The sequence below is a fragment of the Phodopus roborovskii genome, unplaced genomic scaffold (genome assembly GCF_943737965.1).
Source record: "Phodopus roborovskii unplaced genomic scaffold, PHOROB, whole genome shotgun sequence".
Taxonomy (NCBI): Eukaryota; Metazoa; Chordata; class Mammalia; order Rodentia; family Cricetidae; genus Phodopus; species Phodopus roborovskii.
In genome coordinates, this window is record NW_026126416.1 from 31,991,475 (window position 1) to 32,006,922 (window position 15,448).

At 42.9% G+C, this 15,448-nt stretch overlaps 1 protein-coding gene across 2 annotated transcripts in view; it reads left to right on the forward strand.

The window, feature by feature from the left end:
• Tp53bp1 (tumor protein p53 binding protein 1) overlaps nt 1–15,448 on the forward strand; it is an 86,537-nt gene that overhangs the window by 36,728 nt on the left and 34,361 nt on the right. For both annotated transcript variants that reach the window (XM_051183595.1, XM_051183596.1), the window contains exons 11-13: nt 115–209; nt 3,560–3,771; nt 11,937–13,218. In XM_051183595.1, coding sequence (XP_051039552.1) covers nt 115–209; nt 3,560–3,771; nt 11,937–13,218 — 1,589 coding nt within the window. The remainder of the gene's footprint in view (nt 1–114; nt 210–3,559; nt 3,772–11,936; nt 13,219–15,448) is intronic.

Consider the following 15,448-nt stretch of genomic DNA (forward strand, 5'->3'; position numbering starts at 1 on the left):
ATTACATGCATATATGCTGTTAAGTATGTGAGTTGGATATTTTTGTTAAGTCAAAGCAAATGTCAAACCCTTGGCTGCAGTAAAATAACCTGTGAATTCTCTCTTTATATAAAGGAATTCCTCAGATCTTGTTGCTCCTTCCCCTGATGCTTTCCGACCTACCCCTTTTATCGTTCCTAGCAGTCCCACAGAGCAAGGAGGGAGAAAAGGTGAGCTGTCGTATTGTGTCTGTTCATCTCAGCCCAGGAGAGGGTAGTGCTCTCATGCCTCACCAGTTGCAACCCTGCTCCTGAGACCCGTGTCCTCATCTTCTGGGACATGGCCTAGGACAAACCACTCTCAGCTCTTTGCTTTTTAAGCACAGATCCTTCAAAGATTTTCCCATTGTTTTAATTTTGACAAAAAATGTTCTGGTAAGAATTTTTAGGCTTCTAAAATTGAACCCAAGTAAGTAAGTGTGGGGAAGTACTGGATTGGTTATTAATTATCTATTACCTTCCAGTAACATACTGGCATGTTTCTAGTGAGAGAAAACCAGCCGTCGTTTCTTGTGCTCTTTATTTTTGCTTTTATTAAAATAATCAAAGGGTGGCTTGAAGGAGGTGATAATAATTTTAACTTACTTTCTCTTTTGAGGATTTAGTGACCCCCCCCCCCAGAGATGGTCTCACGTATCCCAGACTCTCCTCAAATTCCCTCTAAGCTGAGAATGCCCTTGAACTTTGAACTCCCCGCTTAACCTCTTGAGTGTTGGAGTTATGGATGTGTGCCTTCATTGAGGGGGTGTTGGAATCTGATCTTGGGCTTCAGACATGGTAGGCAAGCATTCTACCCATAGTCCTTATTTCTAAACATTGTAAATTCTATCAGTTTCTTCTTTTCCTTCTGTTTTGTTTTGTATTTGAGACAGAGTTCTTGTTATGTGGCCCAGGATCAAGTAGAGAGCCTCTTCCTCCCTGTCCTGGGTGCTAGACTTTCAGCTTTGTCACACCATACTTGGCACTCTTTATTCATACACTGATGACTGTAATAACTCACATTATTATTAAACGCTTGGTTTATGGCAGGTGCTATCATAGCTGCTTTTCATTTGCTCAGATAGTTCTTTATCTCCCCCACTCACCCAGAGAATCTGCACAAAAATCTTCAGTAGTTACTTTTACTCCCATGTTGCACATGAGAAAATGGAGTCACAGATTTCATAACTAGTAGTATAGTTAGGATCTGAACTCAGGCACTTGCCTCTGAAACTTTTGGTTTTATCTGATATATGTTCTCCTGTGACAACCCGCTGTCTGTACTTCTGAGTCCTGTGAGTACTGAGAAGTACTGCATGGGTAGGCTTAGCCTCAGTTCCTTCTCTGCTTGTTTGTTTTCTCAGTTGTAGGTAGCTGGGTAGACCAATAGCATTCTTACCATTGGTCTAATTGGTGACATCTTTAGGTAAAATGATGAGATTTCATTCTATAAAATTCTATTCAGATTGTTAAGTTGATTTCTTTTCTTTTTCTTTTTTTTAAATATATTTATTTTATGTATATGAGTGCCCTATGCCTTTAGACCAGAAGAGGGCATCAGGTCCCACTATAGGTGACTGTGAGCCACCATGTGGTTCCAGGGAATTGAACTCAGGACCTCTAGAAGAGCAGCCAGTGCTTTCAACCACTGAGTCATCTCTCTGGCCCTGTTGAGTTAATTTCTTAATTTCTACTATCTGTAATGTAAACATATAAAAAGGGTTGTATGAAAAATGCTTTTTCTTCTCCATGTTTATAATCAGTACTCACTGTAGAAAATTTGAAAAAGTAATAGGAGAGTAATATGAAGAAAATAAAAACAACATCTGAGGGACCGCAGTCCAGATTTAATTATAGTTAGTATTTGGATGTGTTTTTCAGTGTTTTCTACAGATACGAAAAAGTATTTTTATGCATTTGGCATTATATTACTGATTCAGTTTTCTTTTTTCCATGTAACATTGCATCAGCTGTATTTAACACATTTGCTTAATATGTGCATCATGTTTGTGAAGTTTCAAATGCTTTTTAGATCTGTTTGTTTTGTCATCTATCTTAGATTATTAAATCAAAGTTTATAGTACTGGACCCTAAAATCTCATCAGACTGGCATGTTAGGGTGAGGCCAAGCAAGCAGCAAGGGTAGGCACTGAATTTGGATTTTAGGCAGTAGGTAAGGTGAATGTAAACTGGGGAAAACTAAATGGAGTAAGTAGTATGACTGGTGTGGTTTGGGATCAGATTGTAGGTTAGGGCTTAAAAGTCTGATGAATTAAACAGCTAGCTAGGCTGACTCTGGCAATGAGCTTGGTAGCCCTCAGGTGGGTAGAATATTATGCAGAAACAGTGTTTTTAGGTTTTATGTATATGGGTGTTTTAGCTGTATGTGTTCACCACCTCTAAGGCTGGAACACGGGGTATTGGATCCCCTGGAATTGGAGTTACAAGATGGCTGTGAGCTACCATGTGAGTGCTAAGAACTGAACCTGGGTCCTTTGGAAGAATAGGAGCCTGTGCTCTTAACCTCTGAGTCATCTCCCCAGCCCTAGAGCAGTGTTTTGTGTTCTCTCTGTGTGTTTCCCCTGAGCAGATTGTGTTGGGATCAGTGTCTTGCTTCTGAGATAAATCAGGGTTGATTGGCATTGGGAGCTCTGTACTTGTTCTGGTGTCAGTCTCTGCACTGAGCAGTATGTACTTCACCTATGCAATAAGTTCATGTATTAGATAACTGACTCAGAGTGATGGACAAATTCATTGCCTTTCTAGGCCTGGGGCAGAACAGAACGTGTGATAGTTAAAATAGGTGGCACCAAGTGCTCGAGAGGTGACTCAGCAGTCACAGTGCTTGCTGGAGTTGTTGGGATGCTTAGAACCCATGTAAGAGAGCATGGTGTGGCCCACTGGTTAACCTAACTTCAGAAGGTAGAGATGGGGTCCATGGAGCAAAGCTGGTTAGCAACACTAGGAAGAGTTAAGAAAGATTCTTGGCATCAACCTAGGGCTTCCATAGACACCCCCCAACATATACACACACACTTGGACCCACACACATAGACATTCATACACATGCATACCACATACAGAACACATGAAAAAATCTGACTATTCCTACAGAAGTTGTGAGAATGAGCTATGATAATCTGGGAGGGTTTAGAGGAGACAATGTAATATCTGTTTATTATGGGTGGGTGGGTATTCTCAGATGAAACACCATTTTAATCTATATCTAAAACTAGGTGTGGCCTGGTGAGGTGATTAAAAATGCTTGACTAGAACGCCTGACAATCAGGAGTGTTGTCCCAGGAGCCCATAGTGGAAGGAGAGAACCGACCCCTGAAAGGTGTCATCCGAGTTCCACACGTGAGCACACGCCTGCAAGTGCACTAGGGAAGGATAGGTGTGACACAACCTACCATGTCAGTGTTTTGAAAATTAGGACACTCTTTTAGGAATGGAAATTTCTGTAACATAATTGCTGTTTAGTATTGGAGCATGACTAATATTGGTGAGTGATAATTTCTTAATTCATTTTTCCGGTGTAGAATCAGATGAGCCCTTGGATATGTCAGTGATGCCTGAAGAAGGAGGGGAGAGTTTCCAGAAGCTTCAGGATGACGAGGCAGTGGAGACAGAAAAGCCCCTCCTCCCATCTCAGCCCGCTGTATCACCACAAGTGTCAACACCAGTGTCTCAGAGCACACCTGTCTTCACTCCCGGCTCTCTTCCCATCCCGTCCCAGCCTGAGTTTTCTCATGTGAGTGTTGAAGGGAGAGTTTCCTTCTCTTGACACTTTTGCTTCCTTCATTATTATTATTATTGTTGTTGTTGTTGTTATTGTTATTGTAGCTGTTTGTTTTCAAGACAGGGTTTCTCTGTGATAGCCCTGACTATCCTGGAACTTGTTTTGTAGAACCTGCTAGCCTCAAACTCACATAGCTTCCCTCCTTATTTTGTGGTTCGGGGATCTGAACCTAAGGATGCACAGTGTCTTAGAGTTTCTATTGCTGTGCAGAGACACCATGACCATGGAAAACATCTAATGGGGTGGCTAACAGTTTCAGAGGGTTAGTCCATTTGCATAGTGGGACTTGGAGGTGTGCAGGCAGACATGGTGCCTAGGGAGGAGCTGAGAGTTCTACATCTTGATCTGCAGGAAGCAGGAGACTGTGACACTGGACATGGCTTGTGCCAGCGAGTGTTGTGGCTCTAGAGGTAAAGGTATCCTAACTTTTTGGGGAGTCAGGCTATACCTGGAGCTGCAGAGGGATAGCTTTGGAGGCTGGAGCTGCTATAGTACAGCTCTGGAGAGAAAGGTATTTTGACTTGTCGGGAAGTCAGGCTATACCTAAGCTGGGGTGCTGTGGGGGATGATCTCCCTGCAGGATGTAGTAATCTTGCTCCTCTCGGGAACGTCCTAGCAGAGCTATCCATTTCTTCTGCTTTGCTCAGCTCGTCCCGACATGTAACTTCTGCTTTACTCTGCTAAAGGGGAAACCCTACAGAAATATAGCACTCTCCTCCTGCTCCAGCAAAAAATTGCTTTCACTGCTCTTCTCCTAAGGGAGTTTTCCAGCAGATGTAACTGCTTCTTCTGTGCTTCTGTTTTTTTTTTTTTTTTTTTTTTTTTTTTCTGCTCAGGCCTCCAAGGGAGCCTCTCAGCAAAGGTTCTTTTTTCTGCACCAGAAAAAGAAGTTCTTCATCCGGAACTCTTTTAAGAGATTTATTTGAAAGGAAGGAGGAGTCTAAGAGATTGTCTTCCTGTGCTAGGGTGGGAAAGGACAGCCAGCAACTGAACAGGCAGAGGGGCTTATATAGGGCTTATTGGGGGTGGAGTTTTCCCAGAGGGATTTTCTGCTCAGGGGTTGGTTAATTTTCCCACTTAAGGATTGGTTAGTTTAGTTGGTCAGGGTTAGAGTTGGCTCTGGGTTTAGGGCCAAACTGTGTTTCACTGTTCCTTTTTAGACTTTTGGTTCTATTTTCAGGGCTAAGGTGTATTTCTTTCACTGGCTCTGGTTCTTGGGCCAAAGTGTTTGGTTCTGGTTTTTCAGAGTCAGGATGTGTTTCTTTGGTTCTGCGTGCTAGATTTTGTGCTCAGGAATTCGTTGGTTTCATGTTCAGTTCACTAGCTCTGGCCTCAGGGCCACGGTGGGTTTCTTTGGCTGGCCCTTTTACCCTCCAGTTTGAGCATATATGAGACCTCAAAGCCTGCCTTCACATTGACACACTTCCTCTAACAAGGTCACACCTATTGCATCAATATTCCCTTTAATATTGCCACTCTCTATGGGCTAAACATTTAAACATACGAGTCCTCGGGAGCCTACCTATTCAAACCACCACACACAGGTTTTAGTCAAGTGCTTTGCACTGAGCTACATATCTAGACCAATCTTAAGTTTGCTAGTTTTTGGTTGTAAATCAGATGGCTGAGCCATCTGATGGTGCTTTTCTGGAAGCAGAGTCAGGCACATCTCTGTGAGTTTGAGGCCAGCCTGGTCTACTGAGTGAGTTCCAGGACTGCCAGAGCTACACAAAGGAACTCTGTTTTGAAAGACAAACAAAATTCTTTTATTTTACTGTGTGTGGATGTGTGTATGGCATGCACATGTAGAGGTCAGAGGGTGAATCTGGGCATCGCTTCTGCAGCTTCTCTGCACGCTCACCTTTGCTTGCTGGTTTGTTTGGTCAAGTTCCCTGGTTCTCAGCCTTCCTAATACAACCTCATGTTGTGGTGATCCTCCTCCCCCAGCCATAAAATTATTTTTGTTGCTATTTAATAATTGTAATTTTGTTCTGGGTGGGTTGTGGCGCACACCTTTAATGCCAACATTCAGGAGGCAGAGGCAGTGGATCTCTGAGTTGGAGGCTGGCCTGGTCTACAGTGAGTTCCAGGGCAACCAAGGCTATACAAAGAAATCCTGTCTTGAAAAACAAAACAAATAAAGTATAATTTTGTTACTGTTATGAATCATCATGTAAATATATGCTATACAGGGTATCTGATATGGGACCCCCGTGAAAGGGATCATGACCCACAGGTTGAGACCCTCTGATCTAGTTCCTCATGCTTATTGAGGACATTTCTTAGAGCCCTTTTCTACCTTCTTATTTTATAGTCTGTATGGTATGGAATTATAGATAATAGATAATTGGCGATACCAATTTTCAAGGCCTTGAATTCTTGATTTTGTGTTTCTGGTGCATCTATTAGGTATTGTAAGGCAAATCTGATCTTGCTTTGGGCCCTGTGACCAGTTTTGTTTGTTTGTTTTTTTGTTTGTTTTAATTGTAATGCTGCAGGATTTTCTCTTGTCCTAGTGTCTGTACTTCCCACCCCTAGACATCTCTGGTTGTGTCAGGTTGACAGCTGAAGCTAACTGTGACAACATCTGTGTTACTGCATGGAGCAGTTTTGGTCCGTTTTATTGTGACTGATACTGTTGTGGATATAAGACATTGACTCTTTAGTTCAGTTGATGCATGTTGGGGCTGTTTCTCTTTTTGTCTCTGTGAATCATGCTACCATGAAGGTTGATGCACAGACTTGTGTAAGGATGTTTTATTTCTCTGATGTAAACTGGGGGTGGAGTTGCTGGGCATTTTCTATTTTAATCCTTGGAGTTACTAATTTCTGTGCTTTTGTTTTTAATTCTTGTGGACTTTTTTCCTCTGAATAATTTTTTTCTTGTTTTATGTGTGTATTTCTCATTAATGATAATAATTATTTTGAAAGTTTTTTCTTCCCCAGACGCATCACTGTTCTAAGTAGGCTTTGTAATGTATTTAAGTTGTGCTAGGGACTGAACCCACAGCCTCAAGCATGCTGTGCAAACGAATGCTCTGCCACGAGTGTCAGTTCTTGCTTATTTGCTTTTGAGAGTCTTGCTTTGTAACCCAGGCTAGTGTTGTACTCGTTGTCCTCCAGCCTTGGCCTCCTAGCTTTTGGGATTATAGGCATGTGGCACCATGCCATTCTTGTTTACTGTTTGGGAACCATACTGTAGGCCTGGTGAATGAAAGCTACTCTCAGTGTGACTGAGGAAGACATGGAACTTCTGATCCTCAGCCTTCTGGGTGGTGGAATTGTAGGCAGTGCTTTACCATATGGTTTTATGCAGTGTTTTTTTTTTTTTTTTTCTTTGACTTTGTTTGCTTTGAGACAGGGAACTCACTATGAAGGCCGGACTGGCCTCAAACTTAGATGTCCACCTGTTTATGCCTCCGGAATGCTGGGATTAAAGGTGTGCACCACCACTGCCCAACTTGGTTTATTAATTTATTAATTTTATTAATACTAGGGCTGGAACTCAGGGCTTTGTGCATGCTAGACACGAACTCTTCCGACTGAACTATGTCTCCAACTTGTTTCGATGTCTTTTACATTTAATTCATTTGGTGTGTGTGTATGGCCTAGTAAATGTGTGGAGGTCTTTCTTGTGGGTCTGGGAACCAAACTCAGTCAACAGACTTGACGAGCAAGTGCCTTTACTTCTAATCTTAATCATTGTTCTGTTGCTGTGAAGAGACACTATGACCATGGCTACTATTGTTTTTTTTTTTTTTTTTTTTTTCTTTATTTTTTATTTTTTTTTTTTTACATATCGATCCCAGTTCCCTCTCCCTCCTTCCCTTCCTCCCTCCTTCCCCCCCCCCACATGCACCCTGACCACCCTCCCCTTCCATCTCCCCCACTCCACATGTAGGGTGATGCCATCCAGGAGAGGGGTCATCTAAATCTGTCAAGTCATTTGAAGTAGGGACTAGGACTTCTCTCCTGTCTCCATGGGGGATATGTTCGCAAAGTCCTTTTGTGCACCAGGAATACATCCTGGCTCCACTGTCTGAGGTCCCTTAGACTGCTCAGTCCTTCTAGCTGAGACCCATATTCAGGGGATCTGAGTCACCATGCTGGCTTCCCAGCTATCAGTCTTGGGGCCGTTAGCTCCTCCTTGTTCAGGTCAGCTGTCTCTATGTATTTCTGCAGCATGGTCTTGTCCTCCCTCTCTGCATCTGGATTCTAGTTCGGCTCAATGTTTAGTTGTGGGTGTTTGCTTCTGTTTCCAACAGGTACTAGATAAGGGCTCCGTGATGGTGGATAAGTTAGTCGTTGATCTCATTATCAGGGAAGGGCATTTATGGTAGCCTTTCCACGGTTGCTCAAATTGTTAGTTGGAGTCAGTCTTGTAGGTCTTTAGACATTTCTTTAGGTTCAATTTTCTTTTTAAATCTATGGCTCCCTCTTTTATGTTTTCTCTCTCTCTCTCTCTCTCTCTCTCTCTCTCTCTCTCTCTCTCTCTCTCTCTCTCTCTCCCTCTCTCCCTCCCCCACTTTTCTGTCTTCTATTCCTCCCCTGACTCAATCTTCCTAGTCCCATGTGCTTTCCTCTCCTCCCCTTCTCTTTCTCCTAGTTCCCTCTCCACTTACTGCGCCCCCTCCCCATGTGCTCTGGAGAACTTGTCTTTTCCCCCTTCTGTGAGGGACCTTATATGAATCTCTTAGAATCCACCATGTATCCTAGTTCCTCTGGCGGTGTGAATTATAGGCTGGTGATTCTTATGTTCTAGGTCTAAAATCCATATATGAGTGAGTACATACCATGCTCCTCTTTTTGTGACTGGGTTACCTCATTCAGGATGGTTTCTTCAAGTTCCATCCACTTGCCTGCGAATTTCAAGATTCCATTGTTTTTTTCCGCAGAGTAGTATTCCATTGTGTAAATGCGCCACATTTTCTTTATCCATTCTTCAGTTGAGGGACATCTAGGTTGCTTCCAGGTTCTTACTATTACAAATAATGCTGCTATGAACATAGTTTTACAAATAATGCTGCTATGAACATAGTTGAGCACATGTCTTTGTTGCATGGATGTGGATCATTTGGGTATATGCCTAAGAGGGGGATTGCTGGGTCCTGTGGTAGACTGAGGAACCGCCATACTGATCTCCAAAATGGCTGTACAAGTCTATACTCCCACCAGCAGTGGAGGAGTGTTCCTCTTTCTCCACATCCTCTCCATCATAAGCTGTCATTGGTGTTTCTAATTTTAGCATGGCTACTACTGTTAGGAGTAAGTTTTCCCACTAGCCTGGTCCCATAGCCACACCAGCCCCAAATAACACACAGAGATGCTGTATTAGATATAATTCTGTTGGCCTGTTACTAGCATTTCTTATTGGCTAGCTCTGTCTTAAATATTAACCCATTTCTATTAATCTAAGATTTCCATGTGGTCTTATCTTACTGGAGAGAGGGTCCAGCGTTCTGCTCTCTTCCTACATGTTGAAACTCCTCCCTACTCCTTCCTTTCTCTTCCTAGTTTACTAGTCCCGCCTTTCTTGCTTTCCTATTGGCTAACAGTGCTTTATTCATTAACCATTAAGAGAAAAATATTCATAAAATGACATCTCCCATCATACTATTATAAGAGAAAACATTTAATTGGGGCTTTGCTTACAGTTTTAGAAGTATAGTCCTTTATTACCTTGATGGGGAGCATGGCAGCATGTAGGCAGGCACTGGAGCAGTAGCTCAGAGCTACATCACGATCAGTAGGCAGGGCGGGGGTGGGGGGATGGGGGGAGAGGGAGAGAGGGATTGAGGGAGAGAGGAAGGGAGAGAGAGGGAGGGTGGGCTTGGTGTGGTGTTTTAAAACCCCCTTAAAACCTCAAATTCCTAGTCCTTCTAATCCATTCAAATAGTACCACTCCTTGGCAGCTAAGCATTTAAATTTAGAGCCTATGGGGCTGCCATTTCTATTTAGACCACCATGCCTACTGAGCCATCTTGCTGGCCATTGCTGTCTTTTATTTATTTTTTTAAAGATTTATTTTTATATTATGTGTGCCTGCATGCTAGAAGAGGGCACCAGATCTCATTACAGATGGCTGTGATCCACCATGTGGTTACTAGGAATTGAACTCAGGACCTCTAAAAGAGCAGCCAGTGCTCCTAACCTTTAAGCCATCTCTCCAGAACTCCCCTTTCTTTTTAATGATTTATTTTTATCTTATGTGCATTGTTAATTTTGACTGCATGTATGTCTATATGAAGGTGTCAGATCCTTTGAAACTGGAGTTAGAGACAGTTGTGAGCTGTCGTGTGGGTTCTGGAGATTGAACCCAGCCTTCTACCCAGCTCTGGCTCTTGCTGTCTTTTAAATGAGAGCTCTTCCTTATTTGCTGATATTTAAGAGTGAGAAAGCAGCACTCTGGATTAATACTTCTGAGGTGACAGTTGGGACTTCTTCTGGTCCCCATTAGTGTGATCTGCTGGTGCATCATGTCAGGTGTGCCTTAGTGTCAGAATCCCGATTGTCTTGGGTTTGTCATATTCCCCAGGAAAGTCGAATCCCCTGCCTGCTGGGTACAGGGCTTGTTGCCATTATATAGAAGTCCTGTAAAGGAAGAAGGTTTGGGATAGATTGTCTTTAATCCCTCTAACTTTAGGATGGCACACTCATACCTGGGCCTCCTGTTCTCCAGTCCAGGGCATTGTGTTTGATTTTCTCAGGGCAGAGGGGGGCAGGGAACGAGGGTATGGGCGTTGAACTGCTTCTTAAATAGACTTCCAGGCAGCCCTTGTCCTGTTTTAGCAGCACCCTTACCATCACTTTTAGAATTAGCTGATACTGCTGACAAGTCCTTTTGGGGGGAAGGTGGCATGGGGCATGCTGGTACTCTGGTAACTTCTTGACCTTCTCTTATTTGGCCTTGTAATTACCTTTCACTTGTCTACCAAGTAGATTGTCACTTTTTTTCTTGAGACATGCATGTTAGATAAAAATACTTTTACCATTGCTTAGCATGGTTTCAGCAATAATAAAGTTGATATTGAATCTACCATTTTAATTTGAATGTTACCTCATTTTTTTCACTATGTGTCAAATTTCCATGTTATACTTAAAGGTAGAAAGACAGAGCTGACTAATGAGAGTTTTGCTGATCAACACATATGCTATGTATGGTACCCATGCTCATATGCACATATATATATATATACAAACATACACATACATACACTACCACCACCACCACCAATACTAATAACCAATTAAAAAAAAACTGCTGGGCAGTGGTGGCTCATGCCTTTAATCCCAGCACTCAGGAGGCAGAGGCAGGCTTATCTCTGTGAGTTTGGAGCTATCCTGGTCTACAGAATGAGTTCCAGGACAACCAGGGCTATTATACAGATAAATCTTATCCCAAAAAAAACCCAAAAACCCAAATGAATGAATGAATGAGTGAATGAATAATTAATTGGTCTATTCATGTTTGCCTCTCAAGCTCTGAGATTATTGACATGTTCCATGATGCCCAGGGCTTTGTATAAATTTTGAATTTTTTGTCGTTTTAAATTTTTTGTTTCTTTTTTCGAGACAGGGTTTCTCTGTCTAACAGCTCAGGCTATCCTGGAACTCACTTTATAGACCAGGCTGGCTTTGAATTCATAGAACGAATTCATAGAGATCCATCTGCCTTTGCCTCTTGAATGTTGGGATTAAAGCAAGCACTACTGCAGCCTGGTTGGAGTTTTTATTATTGTTTTGTTTTTTGAGACAGGGCTTCTCTATGTAATCCTGGCTCTTCTGGAACTTCCTCTGTAGATCTTAAAACTCACAGAGATTCTCTTGCCTTTGTTTCTCTGCCCGAAACGTTTGAATATTCTTGTGTTTAATAAGTTTGTACTTTAGGTTTTTGTTTTGGATTACGCTGATTTTATAAGAACAGCACTAAACAGAATGACTGATGTAGTTGAAAGACCGGTTGTAAGATTTGGAGTTCTGGAATTATTATAGCCCTAGGTATAGTTCTTTAATTTTTGTAAAATTGATTTAGAAATGTAGGTGAATTCAAAGGTTAGATATAAAAGAAACGTGAACTGGACAACTGATAGCTTGACTTTTTTTTTATCCCTCCTTAGGATATTTTTCTTCCATCACCAAGTTTGGAAGAAGGGTCAAGTGATGGGAGGAAAGGTGGCGATCTGCATAGCTCATCTTTGACTGTGGAGTGTTCTAAGACTTCAGAGAGTGAACCAAAGAATTTCACTGCTGACCTTGGGCTCTCCTTGACAGGGGAGTCTTGCAAACTGATGCTTTCTACAAGTGAGTGTAGTCAGTCCTCAAAGATGGAGAGCTTGGCTTCTCCCAGGAGTGAGGGTGATGCAGAGAACACACCGATTGAGGACACTGAACCGTTGTCTCCTGTCACCAATTCTAAACTTCCTGCTGAAAATGATGATATCCTGATGAATCCAGCACAAGATGACCACGTGGAAATGAACGAGAGTGACGAGAAAACAAACGGGAGTACCACAGAGAACAGAGGTGACCATGGTGATTTAGCTGCTGGTAATAAAGGCAGGGAAGAAACTGTTGCTGAAGATGTTTGCATTGATCTCACTTGTGATTCTGGGAGTCAGGCAGTTCCATCTCCAGCTGCTCGGTCTGAGACACTTTCCAGTGTCTTAGATCAGGAAGAAGCTATGGAAATTAAAGAACAGCATCCAGAGGAGGGGTTTTCAGGATCTGAGGTAGAAGAAGTCCCCGAGACTCCCTGTGAAAGTCACAGAGAGGAGCCCAAGGAAGAAACGATGGAAAGTATCCCACTGCACCTTTCTCTGACTGAAACTCAGTCCCAGGCATTGTGTCTTCAGAAGGAGCTGCCCAAAGAAGAATGCCCAGAGGCCATGGAAGTGGAACCCGCTGTAATTAGTGTAGACTCCCCCCAGAAGCTGCCGGTACTGGACCAGGAGTCAGAGCATAAGGAGCCAGAGGCCTGGGAAGAAGTCACTTCTGAGGACTCCAGTGTTGTTATCGTTGATACGAAGGAGCCCTCACCAAGAATTGTTCCCTGCGAACCTTTGGAGGGAGAGGAGAAATGCTCAGATTCCCACTCCTGGGAGGATGTGGCGCCAGAGACGGAAGAAAAGATTGTAGAGTGTGATGGAGATGTGAAAGCAGAGACCACAGGAAAGGACTCTGTAGAGGAAGACTGTTCACAGCCTCCTTTGCCTTCAGTGACTGACGAACCTCCCAGACCTGACCAGGAGACGCAGCAGCTCGAGCTTCAAGAGAAAGACAGTCCAGTGACCATAGACGCAAAAGTGGCTGATGCCCAGCAGCTGGGGTCAGAGGGCGCGTCCCAGCAGCTTCTGAAGGCCCCTGCCCGTGACTCACAAAGTTTCTGTGAAAGTTCTAGTGGTGAGTGATGGTAGATTCATTTTGAGCTGTCCAGCCAGGTGCCGGCTTGGAAAGGAAGGTAAAAGAGCTCTCACACTGTGTCAGAACTTCACGTTAGCCTTAGGAAATAATACTTGGTACTTGGGAAGTCTGAGATTGGTGTTTGTAGTTTTCTTTCATAGTTGTAGTTATTTGTATGACCAAAGAGCATTTGAGATTTATCAGCACCATAATTTAGTAGTAGTCAGTATGTGTAATTAGGAATTGCACCAGTTTATTTTTTTCTACTTAGGTCCTGCCCTTGAGGCTCCCCTGCTCACCCCATGGTTAATCTCTTGTGAGCTCTGCAGGTACCATGAGTGAGCTATTCCTGTATCCCTAACAAGTACAGAGATTCCTTTCTTTTTATATCTTATCCTCTCTCTCTGTTTGTCTATCTATGTATCTGTCTTTGTCTTTTTTGGTTCAAGGTTTCATTTTTACAGTTCAGACTGGCCTCACATTTTCTTTTTTCCTGATATTTAATAATTTTATTTTAAAACAATATTTTAGATTTATTATTTGGAAATTTCATAGATTTACACAATGTATTTTGATTATATCCATCCACCATTACCTTCCTCCAAACTTCTGGTGCCCCTGTCCCCATTACCCTCCCATCCTTCTTTTATTGGTATGTTACTAACCCTCCACCCCCTGAGTCCAGCCAGTGTTACCCATACATACATGTTTTTGAGGCCATCCACTGGCGCATGTGTAACCTACCTGTGGCTATTTCCATAAGGGACAGTCCTTTTTCAGCAACCATCAGCTGCTAGTAGTGCCTTCTCCATCCCTGTGGAACTTTGACTGGCTGATCTTGTGCAGGTCCAGTGCAGGGAACCGTAGGTGCCAAGAGTTGATGTATGTAACAGCCATGCCATGTCTAGAGCCAGCACCTCTTCCCTCATCCACCAGCTCTTACATTCTTTCCCCCTCTCCTGCAAAGCCATGGATTGGGGCGGTTAAAGGACATGCTTCACCCCAGCTTGGAGCACTCATGGTCATTTGAACCTGTAACTTGACTAGACAGGAGTTGCCTTAACTGTTGCCCACTGCAGAAAGAAGCTTTTCTGACCACAGTTGAGAGCAACATACACCTATAGGTAGAAATGTAAATACTTAGACGGCATTTGACAGCTTGATGTCTAACATAATAGTAGGTGTGGCTGTGAGCTCCCTAGTCATGGGCCTTTGACAAGGTTTGTAGTACCATGCATGTCTCAGGTGCTGGGGTTGCAGCTGCCACCATGCCTGCCAGGAATACCTTTTAATTGCTTTTCATAGTTGTATGCAGAAGAATATTCTAAGACACTGAAATATTAGTTGTTATGATAATAGTATTCTTCATGAATGCTATTCTTCATGAGTACTATGACAGCTTATGCAGTTAGTTGCCAGGATGAATTATTTTTTGTCATGACACTGCCATATTAAAATGTATTTTACTAATATTAGTCTGGATTACCGAAAATGCTGGAAAATTACTTGTTTCCTACTCCTTGCCTCTCCCTTCACCCCTCTGCCCCCTCTCCTCCCTCTCCTAACCAGCCTCACATCCTTCTACTTCCCCCCTTCCCTTTCCCCTTAACCCCCCTCCTCTCCTTCCCTCTTCTCCTTCCTCATCTTCCCTTCCTCCTCCCTTAGACTTCTTCTTTCCCTCCCCACATCAATCTCTTGACTTCCCTCCCTCCCTCCCTCCCTGCCTCCCTCTCTCATTTGGTTGATAAGTTCAGTGTCTGTTCCCTACATTGGGGAGGTATCCTAAAGTGGTTCCTCCCTTTTCTTCTTAAGAAGTGATTCTCCTTTAGGGTTAGGATGTAAAACCTTGAATTCAGTGTCCAGCACTGGAAGGAGTTGGGAGGGAAGGAAAAAAAAAATTTAGTTGTCTTAAAATAAAATGTATATATATAGCAAAAGTTCTAATTGGTTTTAATAATAAAAACCTGGAGTCAGATATTAGGAGGTGAAAGCCGAAAGATCAGAGAAGCAGAGCAGCCACTAGAGCTCTTACCTCTATGAAATCCTCAGACCAAAAGGAGGCTGAACTCCTGTCGTCTCTTGTCTTATATTCCTTTCTCCGCCCAGCCATATCAATCCTGTCTGTCTGTACAGACCTCCGACCTCTATGGTTAACTAGTGGCTAGCTCAGCCCTCTGATCTTTAGGAAAACTTTGTTAGATTACAAATAAGACATCGCCACAAAAAAGTT